Source organism: Pyrus communis, chromosome 7, assembly GCF_963583255.1.
Source record: "Pyrus communis chromosome 7, drPyrComm1.1, whole genome shotgun sequence".
NCBI classification, from domain to species: domain Eukaryota; kingdom Viridiplantae; phylum Streptophyta; class Magnoliopsida; order Rosales; family Rosaceae; genus Pyrus; species Pyrus communis.
The window spans coordinates 7,448,780-7,474,410 of record NC_084809.1 but is presented as its reverse complement, the minus strand read 5'-3'; the positions used below and the strand labels follow the sequence as shown (position 1 = coordinate 7,474,410).

The following is a 25,631-nucleotide window of genomic DNA, read 5'->3' as shown; positions in this document are numbered from 1 at the left end:
ATTGGTCTGAACCATCACTAGCAAAACATAGCGGTATGCCTAGTATGGCTTGCAACCTCCCTATTCAATTTCCTACAAGGCTTCAGGTTTATAAATAACCAAGTTAAACAGGAAAATCAGTAACCCACACTTACTACTCATAATTAATTCTCTCTATTCAAATTCTCTCAAACTACTATTTTGACTTAGGCATCGGAGATCCCTTGGCTGACAACCTCTTTATTATTTTGCAGTTGTGGTTTCGTCAATCTAACTTTGTACGAAATTTGCATTCACAATACCCATACATAATCTTTAATACGAGAGTTTCTTCATTATGTAAATCATTATACACCTTAATTACACTTCACAACAATATTCTTTTTGTGTTTAAATGTTATAACATGCAAAATAATTGTAATAACACAATACATCTTTACAACATATTATTCACCAGATTAAATTAAAGAAATAAAAATCAATCACAAAATAATACCCTTCTCAAACCAATCACAAAAGCAAAACCCCGAGGCAAAAACTCAAAACAACCGCGACCAATCTCCCACCGTCCAATCCCGCAACTCCATTCTTCTCACTATCAGCCGTCTGATCCTCCGAATCATCCGACGGCGCCTCATCCGAATCATCCACCTCCTTCGGTGCGGGAGCCACCGTCGCCTTAAACAGTTCCGTTGGCTGCAATACCTTGTTCACCTTATAAACCACCAACGGCTCCTGATCGATCACCGTCCCCGTGATCTTCGCCGTCACAACCTCCGTCTCCAAATTGACAACATCGCCGTCACTCTGAACCGTGAAATCGAACTTCTTCGCCTTGTCTGTGGCCAGCGTGTTGACGAGGCCGTTGTTGGATTTGAGATCCTGGAGGGACTGGTAGACCGGGACACCGTGGTAGAGCAGCAGCGACAGCTTCTGGGACGCCGTTAGGTTTTTGTACTTGGGGAGGAAGGCGTTGACGACGGAGTCAGTCGGGCAGAACACCGTCAGGCCACCGTCGATGTTTGTCTCGAAGGTGGAGTCGGCTCCGGAAGCTTTGAGCAAGTCGGCGAAGGCTTTGCAGCCTTGCTTTGAGATGATGGCCGTTAGATTCAGCTGGCTTGGCCCGGCAGTTGGCGCCTCGGCTTCAGCGGAAGTTAGTACCTGAAAAAGGTAGTCGTTTCATGTTATATGTCGGTGGAGTAACATGGCAACGTCCACTAGCTGTACCTGTCCAGTGGACAAAATTAAACGTATACCTGACTGATTTGCAAGACAGAGATGTTGTACGGCATTTCCAGCACAGACTTGACATAGAAGGAGTTGAGTTTCCCATCATTGTCTTCAGCTCCAAACCCGACTTTACCACCCTTGAGGTTGGTGATGTTCACGTACCCCGAGGTCCCGGCCGCCACCCCGGTGGCCTGGAACATGCTGCTAGCCAAGGTGGTGCCGTGGGTGATCTGGTGGAGTTTCTTGGAGCCAAAGTAATCCACGAGAACATGGAGGGAGAGCACATTTTTTATGGTGTAAATCGAGAGTCCTTTGGAAGTGAGGGATGACATGGCGGCATTGTCGAGGGCGAGGACGGTGATGGTCTGGCGGCGGTTGATCTCAGTGGCGAGGTGGGTAAGGCTGAGGTAGTGGTTGAAGGTGGAGAGGGAGGGGTGCTTGTCGAGTATGCGCGTAATGTTGTGCGCTTGGGATGTCGAGGATAGGAGGAAGAGGAAAAGGGCAGAGAGGGCTAGGGTGGTGGTGATGGCTGATGGTTTCTGCATGGTGGAATGTAGAGGGGATGAATGGAAGGAAGTGGGTGTGTGGTTATATGCGATGAGGGATGAGTGATGGGCAAGCAGTGTAGTAGCTAGTGCTGTACAGTGGTGTTTGATGTGGTGTATACGGTCCCTCAAAATGTTGCCAGCTTGGTTTAGGTAGGGAGGGATGGATGAGGGCATATAATGTATTAGTGGGCCCTTGGGATGATAATTGCATTTATATAATTGTGAGTTTATGAGATTATACCTTACCCTTACGTATAGAATGCACATTATATATGGTAACATCAGTCACTCACGCTCACATGTATAACAATGATTCATTTTACAAAGAAACTTACAATGGAAATGTAATTGTGGTGGTATGTTTATTTAATTATGTATTGTCATGAATTTTAACTTTCGCACACAATAGTACATGACTGAGTTAAATACAATCATAGTTACATCTTTGTTGTATGAAACTTCTTCTCATCATGCCTTGCATTTACGTGAACGACTAATGCTAGTACTCTTATAAAGAGACACGTGCGTAGCATTCCGGCCTAATAACATGATGTCAAGTGAAAAAGTTAAAATAAACAGTATCGTGTTATTGGTTTAAGGTGTTGCAGTTGCATACTGTAAGTGTAGGTAAAGGGTAATCACCTAGCCAGTCGTCACCAGAGTTAACAACAATGTTGCCTAGAGAGTGAGGGTCAAATCTCAAATGGATGTTTAAGTTCCTAAGAAGAGCATTGGAATTTGAAGCTGTGATTGAACCATAGTGATTAAAACATGAAAGCCATGGGTCAGACACTTAGATTAATAAGGGAGAAATGATTGAATTAGTTGATACATGATATTCCAAAGATCAAGCTGGTTAATAACATAGAATCATAGATTTTGAATACAATTAAGGACTTTTGTTCTTCCTATGGGTCCCTAAATTTGAAAAATAGGATGTCAAAACATAATTATTTTGATATAATTTTGAATATAAAGTAGATAAAATGGCAACATCATTGTCCTCATGCATACGGCCAAGCAAGTAATTATGCTAATCCAGGAGGTGATTAAGCTATATAATAATCCTGATTAGTCAAAACAAACAAACAAAAAGAAATTAAATTAAGCTAACTACGTGTGTCGGCAGAAGTACACTCCAAAAAAGCCAGATTGGTTTGAAGAAAGAAACTTGTGAGAGGTTGGACTACATGGACACCGACGCTTGATCTCCTTAACAAAAATACAAATATACAAAATAAATAAACGTATAAAAAGATTCAATAATAGTATGATGGTTAGCATTTTATTTTCAAACATATTTTTTATGGTTGCATTGTCTTCTCTCTAACAAGTGAAATTAATTTTTCTTTTGTTGGCGTTTTCCATTTGTGTGTGAATATATTAACTTAATTTATCCTCGCACTATGAATATATTAATCAACCTTTTCAGCTGCAGATCGAAGGGAATGAACTTCTGTACAGAAAAAGAAAAAAGGAAATTAAAGTAGGTGATTATTGGCTTGTTTAGTGGGTGTAGGTATATAATGTAGGACCTTGTTGAAGTTGAGTGATGTATGGGAGCGCATCATAGGATACTTGATAATTTATTTTTTCAAATACAAGGATATTAGTAATTAAAAGGATTTCATTGCTGATGAGTTGGCCAACTGAGTCTCTCGCATCTATTGGATACGATCTATTTTGAGCAAGCTTCATCTTTTTTAAAGCAGTTATTATTGTCTAATATTTCTAGAATTTCTCAACATCGCCACATTATCTTGTAATTTCTCTTTGGTAGGGTTATTAGCCCTTTTGTTAGGCAAAAAAAAAAAAAAAAAAAAAAGGCCCGCTGTTTTAAACTTTATTAGGAGAAGAAAAGGCCACAGGAAAAGAAAAAGCAACAAAGGTTTTCATAAAACTCGTCAAAATTTCATAATCTTGCTAAATTGCTATGAATGGGCTACACAGTGATCTAGGGCTCCTTCGATGACGCAATTGTTGTTTGGTAAAGTTACTGTTAAGACTGGAGTTCTTAAATTAGATAATATTCTAATATATCGTGTATTCTAAGTTTTATTTTGAGCGGTAAAACTTTTTATAGTTAGTTTGGACTTGGTCCTTGTTCAATTTTAACCACCAAACGAGTGTTGAAGATAACAACAATCTATGCTCATTAAGTTTTGGCTACGGAGCCCAATCAACCTTACTTCATTGATATGCCAAGATGCCACCAACTATAATTGGGTTACAGCAGATATACCTTTATACTACAAAGTTATTTCTCGACTTATTCTTCTTCTTGTTTTGATTGTTTGGGTTGAGAATTTCCTGTCTTCATGACAAACCGAGGAATTTTAGACTAGAGTATAGTCATACATGCAAAACAGAAAGATTATATAAAGGGATATCAATTCAGATTCTCTCCGGATCTTTGACGGATTAGAGAGTTTGGGCCTTTCAAGACAGCAATAAAGAGATATGGGCTGTTGAAGACCTTGTTTTGTGTGAGGTCGGTCAATGGAATGGACTAATAAGGACGACATTATTTAAATTGAGTGGTTTGGATTCTCTGATCCGTCAGCTCCAGACACAGACATCCAGAAAAAATCTAAATTCAAGGGATATAAATTGAGTAGATAAGTAGATATACAATGCATATATCGGAGAGATATTCACAAATAACTACTCTTTGTTGTAAATGTTTTGTTTGTGTCCTTGTATGTGACCCTGCAATTAATACATTTCAAATCCATCTATATAGTGGGTTCCTTGGATTTAGACCTTTACAACTCTTAAATTCTTGACAAAAACCCACATGTATGACATTGATAACTTCTAAATAAAACCCAAATTTTGAATATGATGTCATGTTGAATAAAAGGCGTCCATGATTTTGAGTTTATTTACAAAATCATGCCACCATATCTCTCATACGTTTTAATTTTATGTGAACTCCCCCAATTCAAAACCTAATTACGGACATATATTCAACATTATGTATACTAATAATACCATAAAAAGAAGTAGGTAAATTAATTTTGTTAAAAATTAAAAAAGCAGATACATTAACTACTTTGTAAATATTCAAAGATAGGTACATTATTTTCATATAAATAAATAGTACATAAGTTATTTTCATACATACAGTAGGTAAACTACTTTTATAAAATTAAACAATAGATATTGTTGAAATTAAACACTAAATTAGGTATATTCAAATTGAAATATATTGTTGAAATTAAAAATATTTCGAAATCAATTCCTGTATCTAGAACCAGATTTCGTGGCTACAATACCTTGCCAAATTCAATGCACATGATCAATTAAAACGTAATTACAAGACCTTTTTATATTGGCTTAGATGAGGGTATATTAGGAATCCAAAAAATATAAAACTGACACACACACTTGATATGGTAAGTTGCTTAGTTGGATCTAATTATTGGGTTTTATTCAAATAAATATGATACGACGGGTTATAGGCTAAAAAAAATAAAGAGTTTGGACGGGGAAAGTTAAATTTTCGGATAATGGGTATATCCTCAATCTTTTGGTATTTGCAAATCCTCGTCCAAACATATGGCTACAAAACAAGCAGTGGATCAATTAACTGTGGAAAAATTGTCTTTGCAGAAGGAGCAACCTAACACAAGGAATTTACCAAGTCAGAATATTCTGTCTCAGTTCTTGGAGGATTCGAGGCCATGAGCTGGAGGGACTTTATCAGACCAGGCAATGCGGATGAGAAGGTGTTTCTGAATTCATCTGGAAAGATTACAACCTATACCAAATTCACGATTAACAAATTAGGAATCCAAAAATTGGAAGTTTTCAACATGTAAAGATACTGCACTACGTAAACTGATGAAAGCAAAAACAGATACGTACGTACCTTACAGTTGCAAACGATGAGGGTTACATTTTCGGAGCAAGCAAACTCTTTAAGAAAATCTGCCAGTGTAGGGAAATATTTCCATGGCCCGTTGAAGGCGTTGAGTAAATTGTCTTCGTCCCAAAATTCGTTCAGTGAGATGGTGGTCTAAATCAAAAGAAACTAGATTTGGAGCAGTGATTGTGGCTTTCAAACTATCATGACTTCCATATATATGCAATCGTCTTAGGTGCTGAGCATGAAGAACAATATGCTTCAAGTTGCAGGAATCATACAACATTATACTCTCAAGGAGCGAAAAGCTCGATGAAATAAACATAAAAGATTCAAGATTCGGAGCATCCCAAACTACAATAACCCGAGCATTGCAATGCTTAACTTCCAAGAACTTGAGACTAGAACTCACAAGATTAATGTTATCGTCTTTTTCAAAATAGGAGTAAGTTAAAGACAAATACTCAATGGAAGGGCACTCCTGAATTAAGAAAAATAGAGCATCACTTTCGAAGCGCACGGCTTTGAGGCTCGTAGTTTTCAAAGAGGGAAGAAGGCTTATATATATGCATAGTCTCCTCATTACTTCTGTGCATGTTCTTTATTCTCATGTACCTCAAACTGAGAGTAGTTAAAGATTTTGCATCAAGAAAACTCATTCGAGATAAGCAGTACTAGTTTTGCATCGAGTCCCAATCGCTCTGAAATAATCTACCTAGGGTTATGTCTAACTATTTGATGTTTCTCTCAAACGAGCAACTCAACAACTTATCTACGATCTTGGCGTCCTCTTTGTACAAGTACCCTGTCATGTGAACCCTAAGTTTATCTAATGTATCTTTCCTTTGCTTATCCTTCTCAAAGAGCTCCAGGCATTTCTTCAAGATGTTGATGAACTTTTTGTGTTGATCATGATCAAGATTTTCGTCATCACGACCCTCATCGAAATCTAATATGGAGCCTGAACACCACACGCGGTCCCATTGCTTAGAAAGAAGGGAACTTTAACGAAAAGCTCCGATACTATTCACTTTAACGAAAAACCACATTTTTACATTAAAATGTCAATCTTGATATTATTCACTTTACCCTTTATTTTCTCCTTATCGTTAAAACTCAAAGTTTTCAAACTATTTTCGTTAGTTTTCCTTAGAAAGAAAGCTCATCCGGATAGCAGCTTTAGCGGGAAGGACTTGGATGATGTTTTGGATGACAAGGTCAGGCAAGTGAAACCCTAATGGCTTGACGACGGCCATGGCCGTTTTGGTTATGATCGAGTTTGGGTTGCGGATTTTTTCTGTCTTTTGCGAATTAATATCCTTTGTCAACCAAATAAAAAAAGGAATTAATATCCTTTAGCTAAAAGTGCATTTAGAGTTTCTGCCTTGTTTGGCTTCTGCATAAACATGGGAAACAATTTTGCTTTTTCTGATTCGGTCTTTCCTTCCTCTCTTGCTGATGAGACGTCAAGCAGGGATTGGTGGCAGTTCGACGTTCAATCGTTATTTTATTGTTTTTTTTTTTTTTTGGGTGTGAAAAGAGCGCAAAAATATAAAAAACCGAAGAAGGAAGGATTCCTTTCACCAAATCCACCCAATCAATCAATCTAGGTTCTTGAAATTTGATCTAATAATTACAAACACGTGACACCTTTAAAAGTTATAATAACTTTAGCCATTAGATCAAAATTCAAGGACCCGTATTAGGTGATTTGATGGATTTGGAAGGGATCCGGAGAGGATCCCTTTCCAAAAAACCGATCAAACTCCACAAAAGAAGAGTGGGGATCCTCAACATACGTTATGCAGTAAAAAATCATTGTAAATTTTTTCATTTAAAATTGAATATAAACAATACCTGACAAAAATTAGTCGTACAATATATGATGAACGAATGAGGTTAGAGTATCCTTGAGATCCCTACAAAAAGATACGGCGAGGATCCTCTCCCACAAAAGAAATCCATCAAAATCCTCAAATGAAATCCAGATTCTACAAATCTTAACAAAATCTACATCTTAAAAAAAATTTAAAATCCTTCCAAATCCCAATTTAATTACGCCATCTTGAAAGCCCAAGGCATCGGACTGTAGCATTTAAAAACCAATATTGTTATCTTTCTGTACACATATATTTATTTTTGTACTTTGATTCTCCCCTAGTTCAATTAATTTAACAAAAATTAAAAAAAAATCAAATCAAATGCATGGAAATCACTACCCAAAGTAAGAATATGTTACAAACATGACATTTCTGTTTGAACTGTGAGATGAAAAAAAATAATATGTTAATGATATCACTAAGCTTGGCAACCTCACCCACTTACAGGTAAATTGACCATGTGTTTCATCAATCACCACTAGTTAGACCATCTCCAATGGTAACCTAAAACCCAAAAATATTTAGCCCAAAAACAGCTTTTCTACTCCAACTATTCTGACTTAAAATTTTAGCCCCAGATTATCAAAGAATGAATTAAGGCTTTTTTTTTTAAATTAACTTAAAAAAAAAAAAATTATGTAGACTATCCTAAATTAATTTTATGAACATTTTAACCTAAAAATATTTAAATTCCGATAAATTTTGAAAAATCACTAAATTAATACATGAAAATCAAGATAAACCACATAAACTTAATACCAACGACATTTAATAAACCACATAAACTTAAAAAATAAAAAAGACAATTAATAAACCACATAAACTTAAAAAATAAAAAAAACAATTAATAAACTACATAAACTTAATACAATCGAAAACTCATAGACTACATAAACTTAATAATGATATTCACCATCTTGACTTGGTGATGGACTTGGGTGATAGTCTTGAGATGAATCATCATCTTGAAATATACTTCTTGTGGCATTCCTTCGTAAAATTTCCTTTTGCTTACCACGTAAGTATCTCTTCCTCTCTGGAGTGTATTTGTCGAGGTCCTCCATTATCAAATTTGTTTCATACCTTTCTTGCTCCCTATCCCCTTGTTCCTTCATGGCCAAAAGCATTTGGGCCGATTCTTCTTGCCGACGGCATTGGATTTCGTTCATTATTGCCATTTCGCTAGCAAATTGTGCACGTGTCGGATCTTGGGACTTCCCTTTTCTCTTTGCTTCCTTTTGCTTATCTCTACCCGGGGGCCTTGCAAAAGAAGAAGTTGGTGTCATTTGTTCGACACCTTCATTGTCGGCAAAATTCACACCTTCATTGACATCATTTGGGGGTGGGGCTTCATTATGAAATAATCTTCCACATTGTTGGTTCGCATCGGTTCCCTACCTCGGACAATCCTTGAGGATGTTCCAAGCATGATGCAACTTAAAAGCTTGATTTTTTGGTGTAGTTCTTGTCTTGTAAATTGTCATTGCTTTGTCACCCTATGCAACAAATACATAAAAACAATTAGTTGCAAAATACTATTATGTACATGACAACTAAAATATCAACAAATAAACTCACAATTTCTGAGGCGCCCCTTCCACTAGGCATGTCAACCATGGCTCTCTCCAAGCTTCCTTTCCATAAAGTGCACGCTTTGTTGATAATCTTCCACCGATCATAAACACCACCAACTTCCCTTCGACCAGCGTTGGAGTTTTCATGGAACTTATCAACGATTTTACCCCATAAAACCTTTCTATTTTGATTGGTGCCGACGGCACCATCTTCGCTAATCGAAATCCATACCAAACATAAAGCAATATCTTCGTCAAAGGTCCAATTACGACCTCTAACATGCTCTTTTGCCATCTTGAAAATTCTAGAAATGAGAATAAATGGTATAAAGAAAAATTGGAAGAATTGTAGGAGAAAAGTGAGTTTTGTGTGGATGTTTGAACAAATACATAGGTATTTATAGAGTTTTTGGTTGAATTTTAAGTTAAATAATTTTTATAAATTATTCTAGCCGTTGGATTTAAATTTGGACCGTTATATCTTTTTTTTTACCGTTATATTTAATTATATTTGATATAAGCCGTTGGATTCAATAAATACATAAATATAAAACTAAAAAAAAATAAAAAAAATTTGAACCTGGACCGTTGGATTAACCAACGGTCCAATAATCAGTCACCGTTAGATCTATAAAGCAACCCAACGGCTACTTATTGGAATTATTGCTCAGGGAACAGCCCACGTGGGGCTGTCGGGTGGGGATTTGTTTTGGCGTGTGCGGCGCGTGGGAGAGTGGCTGAAAGGAAAGTGGGCTTCACAGCCCGTGTTTCACTCACAACAGGTAGGGCCCATAATGACTTTTGGCCTAAAAACGGGCTGGTATTTGGCCTTCTTTTAAGTTTTGGGTTTTAGGTTTTATTTAGCACATGGGTTGGAGTGGGTTTTTGGGGGAAAAAAAAGGGGAATTTTAGGTTATAAGTCATTGTTGGAGATGGTCTTAGCATGATGGACGGAACAAATGACTTGGAAGCACTACTATAGCTGAATTTTTCGTAAATAGGCGAGGCCAAGCATCCATTACTTGAGTTATATGCAAGTCACCCTAAATTGCATAATATTCACATTTTAAAGAAAGTTGAGGTTTTACCATAAAATCAAATAACAATATTAAGAGTAACTCAACTTATTTATAAGTTATGCGGTGTCCCTCCTCCCATCAACGTGAGATTCATTCCCAACATACTCCACATGAGTTTTGGTGAAGGTATCCGTCAGGAAAGACAATTGTGCAAGTAAGTGGGAGATACTGTCTTTGTACAGCCACGAAATACTCAATTGTGGAAACAAGTACATATATAGGATGTTTCTTCATTTGGTACCTAGAGTGCCCAGGATTTGGGTCATTGTTCAAAGTAGCCTTTCCTCTACGGAACAAAATACAAAGCCATTTCCATGCAAACAAATCCCATGAAATGGATTTTAATTATAAAACAGATTTGACTTTAGAACCAACCAAATATCCAACAACTAAATTGTGGTTTAATGAAAACAGTGAAATTAAAGAAGCTCAGTTCAGTTCATGATACAATATTACAATTACAAACACACACCTTTTCTTCTCTCTCTCTCTCTCTCTCTCTCAATTAGCTTTAGGTAAATACCTTGTACTTAGCTCTATACTCTTCCTTTTCCACAGTTACATTTACATGCACATAAGACGAGGACTTAGATGGAACGAGTTCATAGACATTAATAGTTTGGAACGTCATAGTGTTGATAAAACTGTTACATGAAAATCTCTCTCCATGTACATTGTACATAATAAAACACAAAAAAAGATGACCATCTAAATTAAGATTAACACTAATTAGTAACTATCATCAGCATCCTGATTAATTAACTCCACCAAGAAAAGCACCTGCGTTTGACATGAGAATAGTCACCTCACAACTGAAGCTCCACCGTTACCACCACCACTTGAACCACCACTCTTCCTACCCCCTCCACCTCCCATAGCCATATGGTTCTGCTGATACCCTCCACCAGAACCCCTCACGTGTCCCTGATGATGGTTATGATGACCCATCATCACCATTCCACCATAACCCTCGTTATACCCACCAACACTTATCCCAGAGCTGATACCGCCGCCTCCGCCACCACCAGACGCCGCACCGCCGCCTCCGCAACTACTATCTTTCTCTCTGCCACCGCCGCCACCGCCCATAGTGCTCTTCTCGCCCTCCATCTCCCGATACTTTTGCAAATAAATCTTGAGCGGCTCCACGTACTCCTCGAACCCCAACGTCGTCATCGCCCATAGCAAATCGTCGCCGTTGATCGTCTTCCTCTTCTCCCTCTGGCACTTGTCTGAGGCCTCTCCTGTGACGAAGCTGATGAACTCCGACACGCACTCCTGCACCGTCTCCTTCGCGTCCTTTGATATCTTCGCGTTCGCCGGCAGCGCCTTCTTCATGATCCGGCTCACGTTCGCGATCGGAAGGAAGCGGTCCTGCTCACGCGCCGACAGCTCTCCGCTATGAGCATGGCTTCTGTCGTTGGGACCTCCGGAGTCGTTGTCCGAATCGGCCATTCCGGGAGTTTCGGAGGGCTTCTTCGTCGGGGCGAGGCGCGCGAGAGAGAGAGAGAGAGAGAGAGAGAGAGAGAGAGAGTGAGAGACAGACAGACAGACGCTGGTGTCCGTTCGATCTGGCGGTGTAATAACACATCCGCCGCGACACGTGGATATTTTTGTACCGTTTGTTTCTTGATAAGTTGTGGGTTAGGTGGGGGGTTTTGGGTTGTTGGATTAGGGCGTGGGACTGTGATCTGGACGGATGTGAAATTGACACGTAAGCCGCTGTTTGTTTGGAGATTCTTCAGCCGGCCGCTGCGGCTTTAGCTCCAGGCTGTAGCCGAGTCGAACAATTTTTTTATTTTTTTTATTTTGGTCAAAAAGATAGAAATTTATTAAAACTGAGTAACAAAATTTACATGAGTTGCCAGAATGTTAAATAAAAAATTCTGGCCAATCTCATACCAAAGGAGTTTGCCACCATGCTTGGTAGCAAACAAAATCACCTCATGAAAAGCAAAGTTACCATCCCGCGGAACAAACTCCAACTTTACAAAGTCAAAATCCATAGCTAAAGACTCCATATCAAACAACGCCCCTTCTAATATTGCATCCCCTTCCATTTGTCTATTATCCATACAAATCAACGATTGTGAGTCGAACTAATTGAAAAGTGAGTAATATTTATAGCGTTGAATCTACCTGATCGTAGACGTAGTCTTGCCTTAGCCGTTAGTGAAAGTCGTGGCTAATGTGTAGATGTCATCTTTGCCAACAAAATATATGGACAATTTATTTATTTATTTTGAACAAAACGATGTTATCTACGCTAAAGAATAATATATAAATTAGTAATATAGGTGGTTCAAATTTGTAATATATGAACTAGTAATAATGTGATTCAAATTTGTATTTGGCGGGATTCAAACCTAAAACTTCTTATTTACATGTGAAGAGGATACAATTATCGTAATATTAAGTGTCGATATATTATTTATTTTTATGCACGAAAAATTCTTATTTTCAATGGTTTCTCAACTAAGTTATGATTGAATACGTGCTTATATTTTATCCAATCCGATTTAACATCTAATCGAGTTGTACTTGTTAAAATGGTCTCATATCTTCTTTTAACCAGTTGGTTTTTCAGTACGATCAAATATCGTCATCTTTTGAGCTCGACTGTGGCACCAAAATCAACACATTCTTATAATAAAATGTTCAAAGCATTAGAGTATGTGAGGAATTTGTGAATGATAAAAAGATTATACGATCTAAAATCTAATACAAGCTTTTAATTAACAAATTAAGAATAATTTTTTAAACAGTAGCGAATTAAAAAGCAAAGTTTTTACCCATACAGAAAGAGTCAAACAGCAGAATTTGTCTGGCACACGAAGGGACATAGCCAAATCAAATAAAATCAGAGGCTTGCTGATTAATTCCCAAGAATAGCAATAGCATCAGCATAACATTTACTATATGATCAAAGGAAAAATTTAGAAATATTATTTGTGGATAGGATAAAGAGGTCTAAGGCTCCAAAGTTTCTGATCTAAGTCTAGCAGGAGATGAGAAGGAATCGATTTGGATAAGGTGCTATATGGGCATCCATGCCTCTTCTTCACTATGTGCCAAAGTAAAAACAAATGACCATAGAATATACTTGAAACACGATTAAAACTAAGGTGAAAAGAGGTTATACTTGGATACTTGATATGAGAAGAGATAAATAGAAAGAAATATACATTTTGATGCACGTAATTATTCGAGAAGTTGAGGTTTTATCATAAAATTAATTGACAATACGAAGATTAGCTTAACTAATTATAAGCACATGCAAGATTCATCCTCCCATTAATGTGAGATTCATTCTCAATAAGCCCCTTTACGCGTGGCAAATTTTCAAGTCTAGCACGTGAACAACACCAATCGGGTGATGTGGAGCACATGTAGCCGCTGCGCTTTACACATTAGACAGCCTATTCTGATACGATGAAGAAGTTGAGCTTTCACCATAAAACTAATTGGTAATATGGAGAGTAGCCCAACTACTTATAAGCATATGCAAGATCCTTTTTCCATCACAATATCTCTCGAAAATAACTGTAAACGAGAAATTCCTGCGACAAATCAAACAAGAACACGTGTGTACAAAATAATATTTTTGTATTAATATAAATGTAGGGTTACAATCTCTGTTACAACTTTGATAATCTGATTCGATCTCTGGGTTTGTAGGATGTATGTGTAGGATTATTGATTCAAGCATTGCGATGACTTGATCTCAAACAAATGGATGCCACAAGGGTTTGGCTTGTGACATGGAAAAACTGGCACGTATAGTGATGCTTGATGGTTCTTCACCAGTGTGACAAAGAACACATAGAGCTTTCAGAGTCTTCTGAGTGTTTGGAATTTGGAAGTTTGGGAGTTCGAGTGTCTGGGTGTTTGGATGAATTTCTGACCTTTTCTTTGTCTTGGAGCATCGTATTTATAGGCTTTCCAAGTCTTGATTAATTAACCTTGATTGTGGACTTGATTAATTGACGAAATAACCAAGACTTGATTTGTGGCTTGGTTCGTGATTTGACTCCATCAATTAATATTTTATTTAATCAAATAAATCAATCTTCCCCAATTTGGTATTTTCATTTGATTTAAATTATTATTTTTTTATTTGAATTAAAATCAATTAATTCATTTCCGTCAAATGTTGACATGTGTCTTTTTTGATAACTTGTCCAATTTTGATGAGTTATGTGCCATGTACGATTTGTGAAACACATGGTGTATGTCACGTAAGCCTTGACATGTCACATCCCAAACCCAGCTCTGCCGTAGCACAATATTGTCCGCTTTGGGCCCCGGCCACGCCCTCATGGTTTTATTTTTGAGAATTCACACGAGAACTTTCCAGTGGGTCACCCATCTTGAGAATGCTCTCGGCCGAACTCACTAGCTTCGGGTATCCTAGAATGCTCTCGCATGAACTCACTTAACTTCGGAGTTCCGATAGAACCCGAAGCCAATGAGTTCCCAAAAGGTCTCGTGCTATATGGAGGTGGGTATATACATATAAGGCATATCACCTCTCACCGTTGGTCAATGTGGGATGTTACAATCCACCCCCCTTAGGGGCCCGACGTCCTTGTCGACACACTCGCACCACACGGCAAAGTGACTCTGATACCATTCTGTCACATCCCAGACCCGACTCTGCCGTAGCACGATATTGTCCGCTTTGGGCCCCGGCCACGCCCTCATGGTTTTATTTCTAGGAACTCACACGAGAACTTCCTAGTGGGTCACCCATCCTGGGAATGCTCTCTCCTGAACTCGCTTAACTTCGGAGTTCCGATGGAACCCAAAGTCAGTTAGTTCCCAAAATGCCCCGTTCAATGACATGTACATATAAGGTACATCACCCCTTCTCCGTTGATCGATATGGAATGTTACATGACATGTTGAAACTTAATGTGTTAATGAATGTTTATTTCACCGATATTTCGATGTCCGTAATAACGACTTCAACTCGTGGCAACTAAGAACTAGACCTTGACAAATAGACTTGTGTTCTGAAGATCTGATCCAGTTTAGTCTGAAGATCTGATCAAGTTCATAATACTTAGTTTGAAGATCTGATCCAGTTTATAATTGATAATTGTTGATGCAGTAATTGCGTAGATTCTAATAGTCAACTCAATATCTAGTTAACGTATATATATTGATTTAACAAAAGGATATTAATCTTCATCCTGAAAATATTGTCCTCCAGAATCCACCAAAGCAATAAAAGGAGATCTAAAATGGTGACCAGTGATGCCATAGAGGGTCAGAGACAACAAAAAGAAGCCGAGAAGAAAAGGAAAAGCAAGTGGAATTCCAGCAAAATAAAATGTTTTTAACCTTCAATTAAACTTTTAATACTTTAACTAGTGTGCATTAGGAGAAAAGAAAAGGGCCATAGTACAAGTGCTTTGATGGGAATCCAAAGCTTGTCAAAAAGCGGAAGCAGCCTACTGTGCACAACAATATAAGACTAATTAGCCAATTGCACATAAGCAGAACGCTAATTTTAAGCTTTATCTTCAGGATTTGGATTGTCTGTCCTTCTCCATCTCATCCATTTCTCATTCTTTTTTTATTTAAACGGTCACGGTTAAACCATGTTAATATTTTATATTGATTTTTTTTTTATAAAAATAATAAAATAAAAAGTAATAGAAATATAAAATGTTGACGTGACTTAACCTCGTTCAGAGAAGATGAAATGGGGGAGGGCAGACAATACAGGTCCTTATCTTCAACCAAATCCATGGAGGATCAAAAACATAAAAATGGCTATAAAATTAATTTAAAAAAAAAAAAAAAAAAAAAAAGGGAACTCTCAAGCTTCTATCTCAAACCTTGAACACTTGATGGATCCCATGGATAAGTCGATTTCGAACAAATTTTCTTCCTCATTCATCTCATTGATCTCAGCCAAGAGCTCCAATAGAGTATGCTGCTTAAAAATGGACTGGTGTGACAAACCTGGCATTTTCTGCTGCAGGTTAAACACTGAGTCATGCTCCTGGTGATCGACATAGTATCCGCCCGGGAGGGCTATTTCGATGAGGCTATCCTCGTCGGAAATTGAGCCGTCTGAGAAATCGGGGCTCCGAGCCACATTTTCTCCAAACGACCAGTCTACTAATTCAGAATCATCACTGGTTGATAGGTGATCAACGCATTCACTTTCTGATATCAAATCTGGTGAGCTCAGTGGTGCTTCTTGAGCATCCTTCTCTTGTGGGGAAGCACTTTGATGTTTTGATACTTCTTCCAAGCAAGGAATGAACATTTTTTCTTCAGCTAACTTATTCTCAACCCGATGAAGTGGTTTTTGCTTGGAATATGTGAAAACAACAGTCGAGAAAATCAGCACCATAGATGTTAGGAAGATGGAGAGGAATCCAAACCCCATTAATCCAACCAATACAAGGAATGGAGCAAGAACAAGCAACAATGGCGGTGGGAATCTGAAGAACCACAAAGGCGTAGGCATTTGATCTTCAAGTAGGTTTTTCAACTCTATGAATTACTCAAGCCTGAGCAAGTAAATATTGGAAGGAAAAATTAGGGTAAGTGGAGAGAGAGAAAACTTTCCCTTTTGTTGGATTTGAATATTGTACAGTAAATATAAGTTGGTAGAAATGTGTACAGAAGAATACTAAAGGGTAAATTGTGGGAACAAAACTATATATTGCAGAAAGCTGGTAGTCTGCTGTTTTCAACTCCAGTATAAGCGAAAAAAATAGTAGGTAAAAATCAAAATGAAAAAGCCACAGGAGTTAGCCCAATAGCAAAAGTGGGTAGAGTGCTAAGTAGAAATTAATAGGCTAGAGATCTAGAGTTCGAAATCCTCTTTAGTAATAATAAAAAATAATCAAAATAGGGCAAAAATATGAAAGGCTCAAAGTTTTGGGCTTTCCTTACTCAAGTATTTTCAACAAAACCCTAAAAAGGGAAAGTGTTGAATTGGGCATTTGAAGCAGAAACTGCAGATGATATAAATAGTTGTATGAAAAAGGTATGAACAGGAAGGAAGTATATATGGAACTAATTAAGCTGTTATCTGTGCTTTGAGATTTGAGGAAAGAGGAGGCAGCAAGTAAATTAATTCAACTAGTTTGCAAAGAGGAAGCAAGTAGGTAAGGAGAACTCAAATATATTATGTATTTTGTTATTATAAAAATGGAGAAGTTGTAGTTCTGAAGGGTTGTTCTCTCATCACAGACTCAGAACACAGTTCCCAAGAGTCCCCATTAAACCTAAAAAACTGGGTTCAAGTGTTTTCTAAGTATTAATTACCATACTTATTTTCTATTGCACATCACATAATCTATAAATTTTATCTAAACAAATTAATTTATCTAATATTATTCTCTTATTAATAATTAAATTAGTGAACCAAGATTGATTAGTATATATTTCTCTCTTCATCAACTCCAAGATTAATGGATAGTGGAAGTACTGTACCTGACTTTGATCAAAGATAATGCTCATTTTCTCCTCTAAACCAGCCACACAAACAAAGCATTCACAGAAATTTGTTTTTCTTGATGATGACCAGCTGCTTTGTTCAAACTAAGCTCACTCAAAACACCCACTTTTTGCAGATCGCTTTCACACTTTTCTGGGACTTCATCAACAGATACCATTTTCTTTTGCAGCAATTTATAGGAAGAGTAGCTACCACTCAAATCATGCCTTGGGGCAGTAACTGTTGTGCCTTGGCCCGTTCGTTAGTGCGGAACCGAGATTCAGATTACAACCTCACCAAAATCACACACAGTTGAATAGTTTAAATACAAGAAATAAAGACACAGAGAAATTTACGAGGTTCGGCAAAAAACTGCCTACGTCCCCGGAGAGATATTGCTCTTCACTATGAGAATAACAGTACAAGTATACATAAGTTAAATCGACATAACCCAATCCCATATCCCTTGTACACCCACTCACAGAATTTTCCCAAGAGCCTCACTCTACCCCAAGAGTTCTTTCACAAGAGATCTTTCACTCTAGCTCTCTTGATTTCTCTCACCCTTGCCCATGGTAGAGCCAAAATGCTCACACCATCTCTTTGGATGCTTCTCCCTTCCTCATCCGTATTCTTGTTTTGCCAAATGCTCTCTTTTTATGCTTTTCTTAATCCAAGCCTTCTCCCACAAAACATGGCTTTGAAAAAGCCACAAAACATGGCTTTGAAAAAACCACAAAACATGGCTTTGAAAAAGCCACAAAACATGGAGCAATTTAAGCCACAAAACAAGCCACAAAACAAGGAAACATTTGGCCATTATCCAACAATCTCCACCTTGGCCAAATTGTACCGAAGTCCATTGGCCTTACGTACCAGCATGCACACTCTGAATCAACCTCGTTGGTCCTGTTCCGATTTAGTCACTGCCAATGCATGTGCAGCTGCTGCAAGCTAAAAATCACCATTTAGCTTCAGACAGGATCTCAACACATCCTCGTCTCCTCCAGCAGGTTTTCCTCCTCTTCATTGTCTGCAACCTGGAAACTCGTCAGCGCGCCTATTTCCAGCAACAACCCATCGAGCCAGACAAAATTCCCACACTTCCTCCTACCTCAGGACCTTCTCATCACCTGTGAATCCCATAGCTCCACCTGCTGCAAAACCCCTGCAACACTAGAGACTAAACATCACCAGGAGAAGTGTTGCTTCGAGTACCTAGAGGGCATACTCAAAGTCTTCCACCACAAACTTGCTAACCCGGCCTTGCACCCGTAGCACTGTGGACCCTTGCCTCCGGAACCGGATCCGAACCTGCTATCTCTCTCAGATCCTCTTTCCAATTTTCTTCCACGATTTCAACCTTGAATAGCTTAAGCAGTCTTGTGCCCACCATCATCCATGATCTCTTGTGTGTATCATTCCACACCAAAGAAGCTTGCACCTGCTCCAAACTTACTGTTTCTTTCCTTGCAGTAAAGTTTCACAAGGTTCTCGTACAAATCTGAAAGTGAGGTAAGAAGAAAGAGGCATTTGTCTTCTTCCTCAACATCAACTTTCGCAGTTGATCCAAGCATCTCTAAACACGGCTTCCATTTCTTCAGGCTTCCATTACTCTCCTTTACCAAGAGCAAAACCGCCTCTCCCTTTAAACTGCTCAACTGAAAATTCCATGGTGAACAACAAATCTGGACCTCCAATGAACCAAAGCCCCCAACGATGCTCTGATACCAATTGTTGTGCCTTGGCCCGTTCGTTAGTGCGGAACCGAGATTCAGATTACAACCTCACCAAAATCACACACAGTTGAATAGTTTAAATACAAGAAATAAAGACACAGAGAAATTTACGAGGTTCGGCAAAAAAACTGCCTACGTCCCCGGAGAGATATTGCTCTTCACTATGAGAATAACAGTACAAGTATACATAAGTTAAATCGACATAACCCAATCCCATATCCCTTGTACACCCACTCACAGAATTTTCCCAAGAGCCTCACTCTACCCCAAGAGTTCTTTCACAAGAGATCTTTCACTCTAGCTCTCTTGATTTCTCTCACCCTTGCCCATGGTAGAGCCAAAATGCTCACACCATCTCTTTGGATGCTTCTCCCTTCCTCATCCGTATTCTTGTTTTGCCAAATGCTCTCTTTTTATGCTTTTCTTAATCCAAGCCTTCTCCCACAAAACATGGCTTTGAAAAAGCCACAAAACATGGCTTTGAAAAAACCACAAAACATGGCTTTGAAAAAACCACAAAACATGGAGCAATTTAAGCCACAAAACAAGCCACAAAACAAGGAAACATTTGGCCATTATCCAACAGTAACATGAATCAAGCCTGTACATTGAACATGCAAAATCCCAAAAGAGTAGCTGACATGCAAAATTTCACAAAATCAGTGGCTGCTGGTCTAACGCTAGTGCCCTTCAGTGGCCTTCATGAACAACAGTCATAGATTCGAGTCTGTGGCTACAGGGCCAGTTGCGCAAGGAGTTATTTCATCCGTGCCAGCTCAACCAAAGTCATTTGAATTAAGCAGGTAAGGGGCTAATTAAAGCAAAAAGACATGGTCATCACTTAGTCTTAAAATGAAAAAGAGAATAAAGAAAATGTGGTAGATAATTCCTAGTTGATAAATGGACTGAAAACATTAAAAGCGATATCTTCTGCAATATGATCCACCTCTATTAGACATGTATGATCTCTAAATAGTTTTATTAAATTATTAAATTAATACAAACATGAATTTAGTCAAGTTGGTTAAAACAATATACGTTGCACCTGAATTCGAATCCATCTCCTGTAATTTATTTAAGTTTAGTGTAACATTCGTTGTTTGTCAACTAAACTAGTAAAGTTGGAGACAAATAGTATATGTCCACTTTGTGTCCAATACGCATGGTTTGTCGTCCAATATGCATGGTTTGTTCCTTGGCTTCTGAAACCTATTGGTAGGAGGGCTGACATATATATGTACATACATATGGATCGTACATTTACTCGTCAAAACGATTTGGAATTAAATGCCATTCAGGGAATCACCTGGCAATATATAGCTGTTTTGTGGTGATCTCTCCATCCCATGTTCAGTCCGCCTATACTTAAGTTGCAAGAAAATTCTTGTAAAACATAAGTAAATATAGAAAAGAAACATATACGTACACTATTATCAAATTCATTAACACTGTTTCTAGTAGTAAAATCAAATCCTTATATACTCAATTTCTTGGTAGAGTAATGCTAGGGAGACTAAATTTAGGGACTAAATTTTGAAACTAAATGATGTGTCATTAATAGAAATGAGCACGTCTATCAATGCTTAAATAATAAATCAATCATCAATTTACATGTCATTTAATTTCTAAAATTTAGTCTCCCAATTTAGTCTGACTAGCATTACTCTTCTTGATAATTAACAAATAGGAAAATAATTATTAAACTTATAAATAATTAATAATTCATTTATATTTGGTTTTGATAGATAAGTATCATAAGATAATGTTGACATTCTTGGTGTTGGTGATGCGTATAGCTTTATTAGTGTTAATAGTGATTCATACTTTAATTTTATGTTTATTGGGTGTTGTGGCACTAATGATGATTTTTCAAGTGTGATTTAACCATGTGGGCCATCTATGTATCTCTACCAGCAATACATGCTTGCCCCACTTTCCCTATATGCCGGTGGGACGAAATGGCCGTAGTCGGCCATATCAAACTGAATCATCAGCCGTCTCAAACTGAATCATCGATTGACGCTTTTTTCTGGGTTAAATTCACTTTCATTGCTTAAATGTGCCTTTTGGTATGCCACAAGTGGTATTGGAAAGGGGAAAGCAAGCAAAGACCTCAACTGGAGGAGTGTAGATTCTTAACCATGTGAACCTAGTTAGTATGATTCGTCATGCATCGCGTGTGAGAGTGTGAGGGATTTGTATGACCGACCTAGACTTTCATCCATGCCATGAAATCATGTCTTAGGGGTTGAATTTTACATATACGCAAGCTTTGCGTTTTAGATATAACCATACATATATATACCCTTGAGAAAAATGCTACCACTGTAAGGTTAATTAATCTATTAATTCAAGAAGTGATTTCCACATGCCTATTTTCTTCTCATGCAAATTTTTATTTTATTTAATGTATTGAGTATAAAAGAAAATCACGAGACAAATAAATAACGGAGTGATGAAGAAGAAAAATAGTATGCAATTTAAAAGCAAAAACCTCCAGCATACATTTTAAGAATTACAACTTAGGTTTCCCTTGATGAGAAGCATTATTCGTTTTAAGAATTACAACCCCTTATTTCATTAATTAGTTTTTTTAATTATGAACATTCGCATTAAGCAAACCATGCATATATTTGGTTGTGGACCACTTGAATTCATCTGTCTCCCCCATTTTCCTTGAACCTCCAACATCAACGTGAAGATTAAAACGAAAGTCAATATTGTGCAAACAGTCAACAAATAAACTAAGGGCAACGAAGATGGTGCCACTTGTCGCCCATTTGCACATTGGTAGCTGTACAATAAAGCAGTAGTTTCACATGTATGAAAACCCTTATTCCTAACTACAAGACATTGAGAACAACCTTGATATTGTTAATAACTTGTTTCAAATAAAAATGTGTTTGGGGGTTTGAGAAGTTTTTGTCTTGACCGCACTGGTGTTGGAGATCTGTGTAACTTGAAGAATGTTTGAGCTGTGAGCCTGTGAGCGTGGAGGGGACCATATCTAGGTCTCCATGAATGTTTCATCGTAATTCTATAAAAAATTTCGGATAATACAATCTTGCTTTGAATCCAGAGCTACACCTACAACTCTAGTGCTAGCTTAATTATACATATATATGTTAACATCTATAGTTTTTGCTTCTAAATTAAAAGTCAAAGTGGATCCGAATGCTAGCACATAAACTGCTGATTAAGAGAAGTAAAACAAGAAAGATTACGACGTACAATATTTGCTGAAGTTCCTGAGTGAGGAAGAACTTTTCCGTTAGGTATTTGCAAAATCAAAGTTTGTTTGTACTGTATATAATTGGCCCTGAAACTGTTGAACACCAGTTACCTGAAAAGAACCATGAACCTACTAAAGCATCCCCACTACTTATGCATCTCTGCCAAAGCACACAAACGAACCCCATGCAAGTGGAGTCATGACGCGTGGCAACCACTTATTGGATATATATGCCCATATAACTAATAGGAGAATTTCCTTGAGACCAGTCATCACGACGCAACAAGTGACAACACTACATTAAGTCTCAACAAAGTTCTTCCACTTTCACATTTATAAGGGATAACCTCTATTCTCTTTCGAATGTAATCATTGATGTCCATCAATATATTTTCACTAACTACACCACACCGTTCGTTAATCCAATTTCGTGCATCAACAAAAGTAGTTCATCACAAAACTTCCGAGTTCTAGAGTCTCCACAATCTTCGATTGAGGAGCGTTGCAATTCACTGGGCCTTGTTCTAGAGTCGCCAAAAGTATCATTTTCACGTAGCATCTCCACCTACTGACCAAATCACACCTGCATGTGTCATCTTCATCACATTGTTCCTTAATTCAACTTCCGTGCATCAACATTCATTACAATAACCAATTCAATTTATTCTATGATTAAACGCAAATATTCAAAATGAAATTGTTGACCTTGTTAATAAGTTTTGATTATCCGTATGTGAAACAGCCATGTATGTTCATAAATATACCTCTCTCTCTCTATCGAAGCGAAAACGTTGTGGTGTTGACCAGAAACTCCATTTCTATGTATGAAATCCTTTTGTAAAATTTTAAAATGCTAATCACATGATCAGTTTTTCAAAAAATGATGGATTGGATATGATTATTTTCATTTCATTTTCGTCTACATATTACTCTTAGTTAGCTTTTCCATGTATCCAATTGACATGTAAAGCGACTTCACGGCCAACTAACATTCATGTTCACACAATTTTTCAAGGTTGGTTTGCGGTTGATTTTGTAACTGATCTATTTGAATTTTCATTTTCATTCTTGCACATCCATGTGGCAATGAAATGGAACAAATAACTATTTGTGATACATTTATGTGAATGATGAAAATTTGAGAATCCATCTCTCACGTAGAGTGGACGAATTATTGTTGACGCATTGTGAGACTTACACACCTCAACAATTAGAATTAATCTTTATGTGTGTTGATTTAGAACTATAAATTGCATGGACGGCTAAGATCTGCCCACACACACGCTTAGTGTGAAAACTCTTGTATTTGCAATTTGTTGATATCATTTTATGGCCCAAGAAAAAGAGGTTGATATCAATTTAAGTGACAAGCAATTTGTGACGCAAACTCATATGGTATATTTTTATATAGTCTATATAGATACTGATCCCAGGCATCAGATTCTCTTCCTGTGTCACATCTCTCGCCTTATGTGATGCCCACTTCCTCCAATCTCCCCTCTTTCATGTGTCTTTGGCTTATTAAAAAAGCATTGGGGGTTACTCCAATCATGCTCAACTACCACCTTAGCTATAATATAGTGGGCATATAATTCGATTATTTGATTGGTAGGTTATAGACAAGTGACATGGAGAGAGATCTAAACTCTTAGAACCATTGTAGCTAGGAAGAGCCTTTTGTGCAATAGGGTGGAGTATTCAATAATTTGCTAATAAAAAGCAACCTTAGTATGCCATATTTTTCAAAAATTTCATGTGACTGATTTGATTTCTTACCAACACAAGTGCCGGATGTACCAAACTTTGAGTGAATCTTGATAGGTGTTGTGTTTTTATGTGATTTATGGTCACATCTAAATTGGTCCAACAATTGACATCAAACACGCACTTAAACAATTGACGCTAAGTAATTTTTTATTATGATTTGTTTAACCCTATACTTGATTCAATGCATGGGACATAAAAACCACCAGCCAAACGTGGATTGGTAAAGCCAATGGGAAAGTAAGCAGGTGAAAAGTTAATCACCAAATTAACCAAATAATAATGTTAATGGGGGGTTCCAAGTGGTCTCAACTATACAAGACAAGGGAGTTAAAACTCGAAGATAATTTTTTATTTTGCTGTGGTTGGGAGGTACAGAAAGGTTTACACTTGGCTTTAATTTGTTAAGTAAAGATTTTCCGTTTGATTATGTTTAGTTCTTTCTTGTGAATTTTAATTATGTTTTCTTAAAATGTAAGGTCAAAATGCTTTCAAAAGGTACATACAAATATTGGAAAACTCAAGTTGCTAATAGCATTTTAAAAACTTTTGTATAGTGAAAAACATGGATGGAGAAAGAGTGCATGACGTCTTTTTTTTTTTAATAGATAATATTCTATTTTAATTGATGGGGATTCAAAGTAAGACACGTTCGTTTAAAAGTTGAGAGAAATATACACACCAAAGACCATAGGAATGCATGAAAAATAATTTGGAAAGTCTATTGGAGACCGTAAATAAGTTTGGTATGGAACCCCATAGTGTACACCAATGTGCTCGACAAAATGCTTCACTCGACATTTCTAGATAGCCAGAATCGGTGTATATTGAGGGCAATTGATAGGCCTCAGGAGGGATTCTAAACAAATAGCATCATGCCTCAGTAAGGTTCCTAGGTATAAATCTACATACATACATACATATACATATACATATATATATATATATATATTGCCTCAGTAAGGTTCCTAGGTATAAATCTATTTACATACATACATACATACATACATACATACATACATACATACATATATATATACACATATATATACATATATATATATATACACACACACATATACATATATATATATATATATATATATATATATATATATATATATATATATATGTCAACAAAGGTCGACCGATGCCAGTTGGAATTTTGGCAACACCCGGCAAGTGTTAGCAAAATATGGTAGATTTCGACATAAATCTGTAGGGTTTTCGCTTGGTGCTTAACAAAATGGCTCAACGAAGCTAAGTGTACTGT

At 37.3% G+C, this 25,631-nt stretch overlaps 2 protein-coding genes across 2 annotated transcripts; both read right to left on the bottom strand.

The window, feature by feature from the left end:
• Positions 1–288: 288 nt before the first annotated feature.
• Positions 289–1,874, bottom strand: LOC137740065 (fasciclin-like arabinogalactan protein 2). The gene is made up of 2 exons (XM_068479858.1): positions 1,236–1,874; positions 289–1,140 (listed from the first exon to the last, which is right to left on the bottom strand). The coding sequence occupies exons 1-2, from the start codon at positions 1,752–1,754 to the stop codon at positions 490–492; spliced, it is 1,170 nt and encodes a 389-aa protein (XP_068335959.1). The 5' UTR covers positions 1,755–1,874; the 3' UTR covers positions 289–489.
• Positions 1,875–10,763: 8,889 nt separating this feature from the next.
• Positions 10,764–11,685, bottom strand: LOC137741069 (nuclear transcription factor Y subunit B-3-like). Its single transcript, XM_068480874.1, has one exon. It carries the CDS (start codon positions 11,611–11,613, stop codon positions 10,960–10,962), a length of 654 nt encoding a protein of 217 aa, XP_068336975.1. The 5' UTR covers positions 11,614–11,685; the 3' UTR covers positions 10,764–10,959.
• Between the last annotated feature and the right edge of the window lie 13,946 nt (positions 11,686–25,631).

Coding starts and splice junctions, on each gene's coding strand:
- LOC137740065 (XM_068479858.1), bottom strand. CDS start 1,754: ATGCAGAAACCATCAGCCATCACCACCACCCTAGCCCTCTCTGCCCTT. Junction 1,141..1,235: donor CTGTCTTGCAAATCAGTCAG/GTATACGTTTAA, acceptor TACCTTTTTCAG/GTACTAACTTCCGCTGAAGC.
- LOC137741069 (XM_068480874.1), bottom strand. CDS start 11,613: ATGGCCGATTCGGACAACGACTCCGGAGGTCCCAACGACAGAAGCCAT.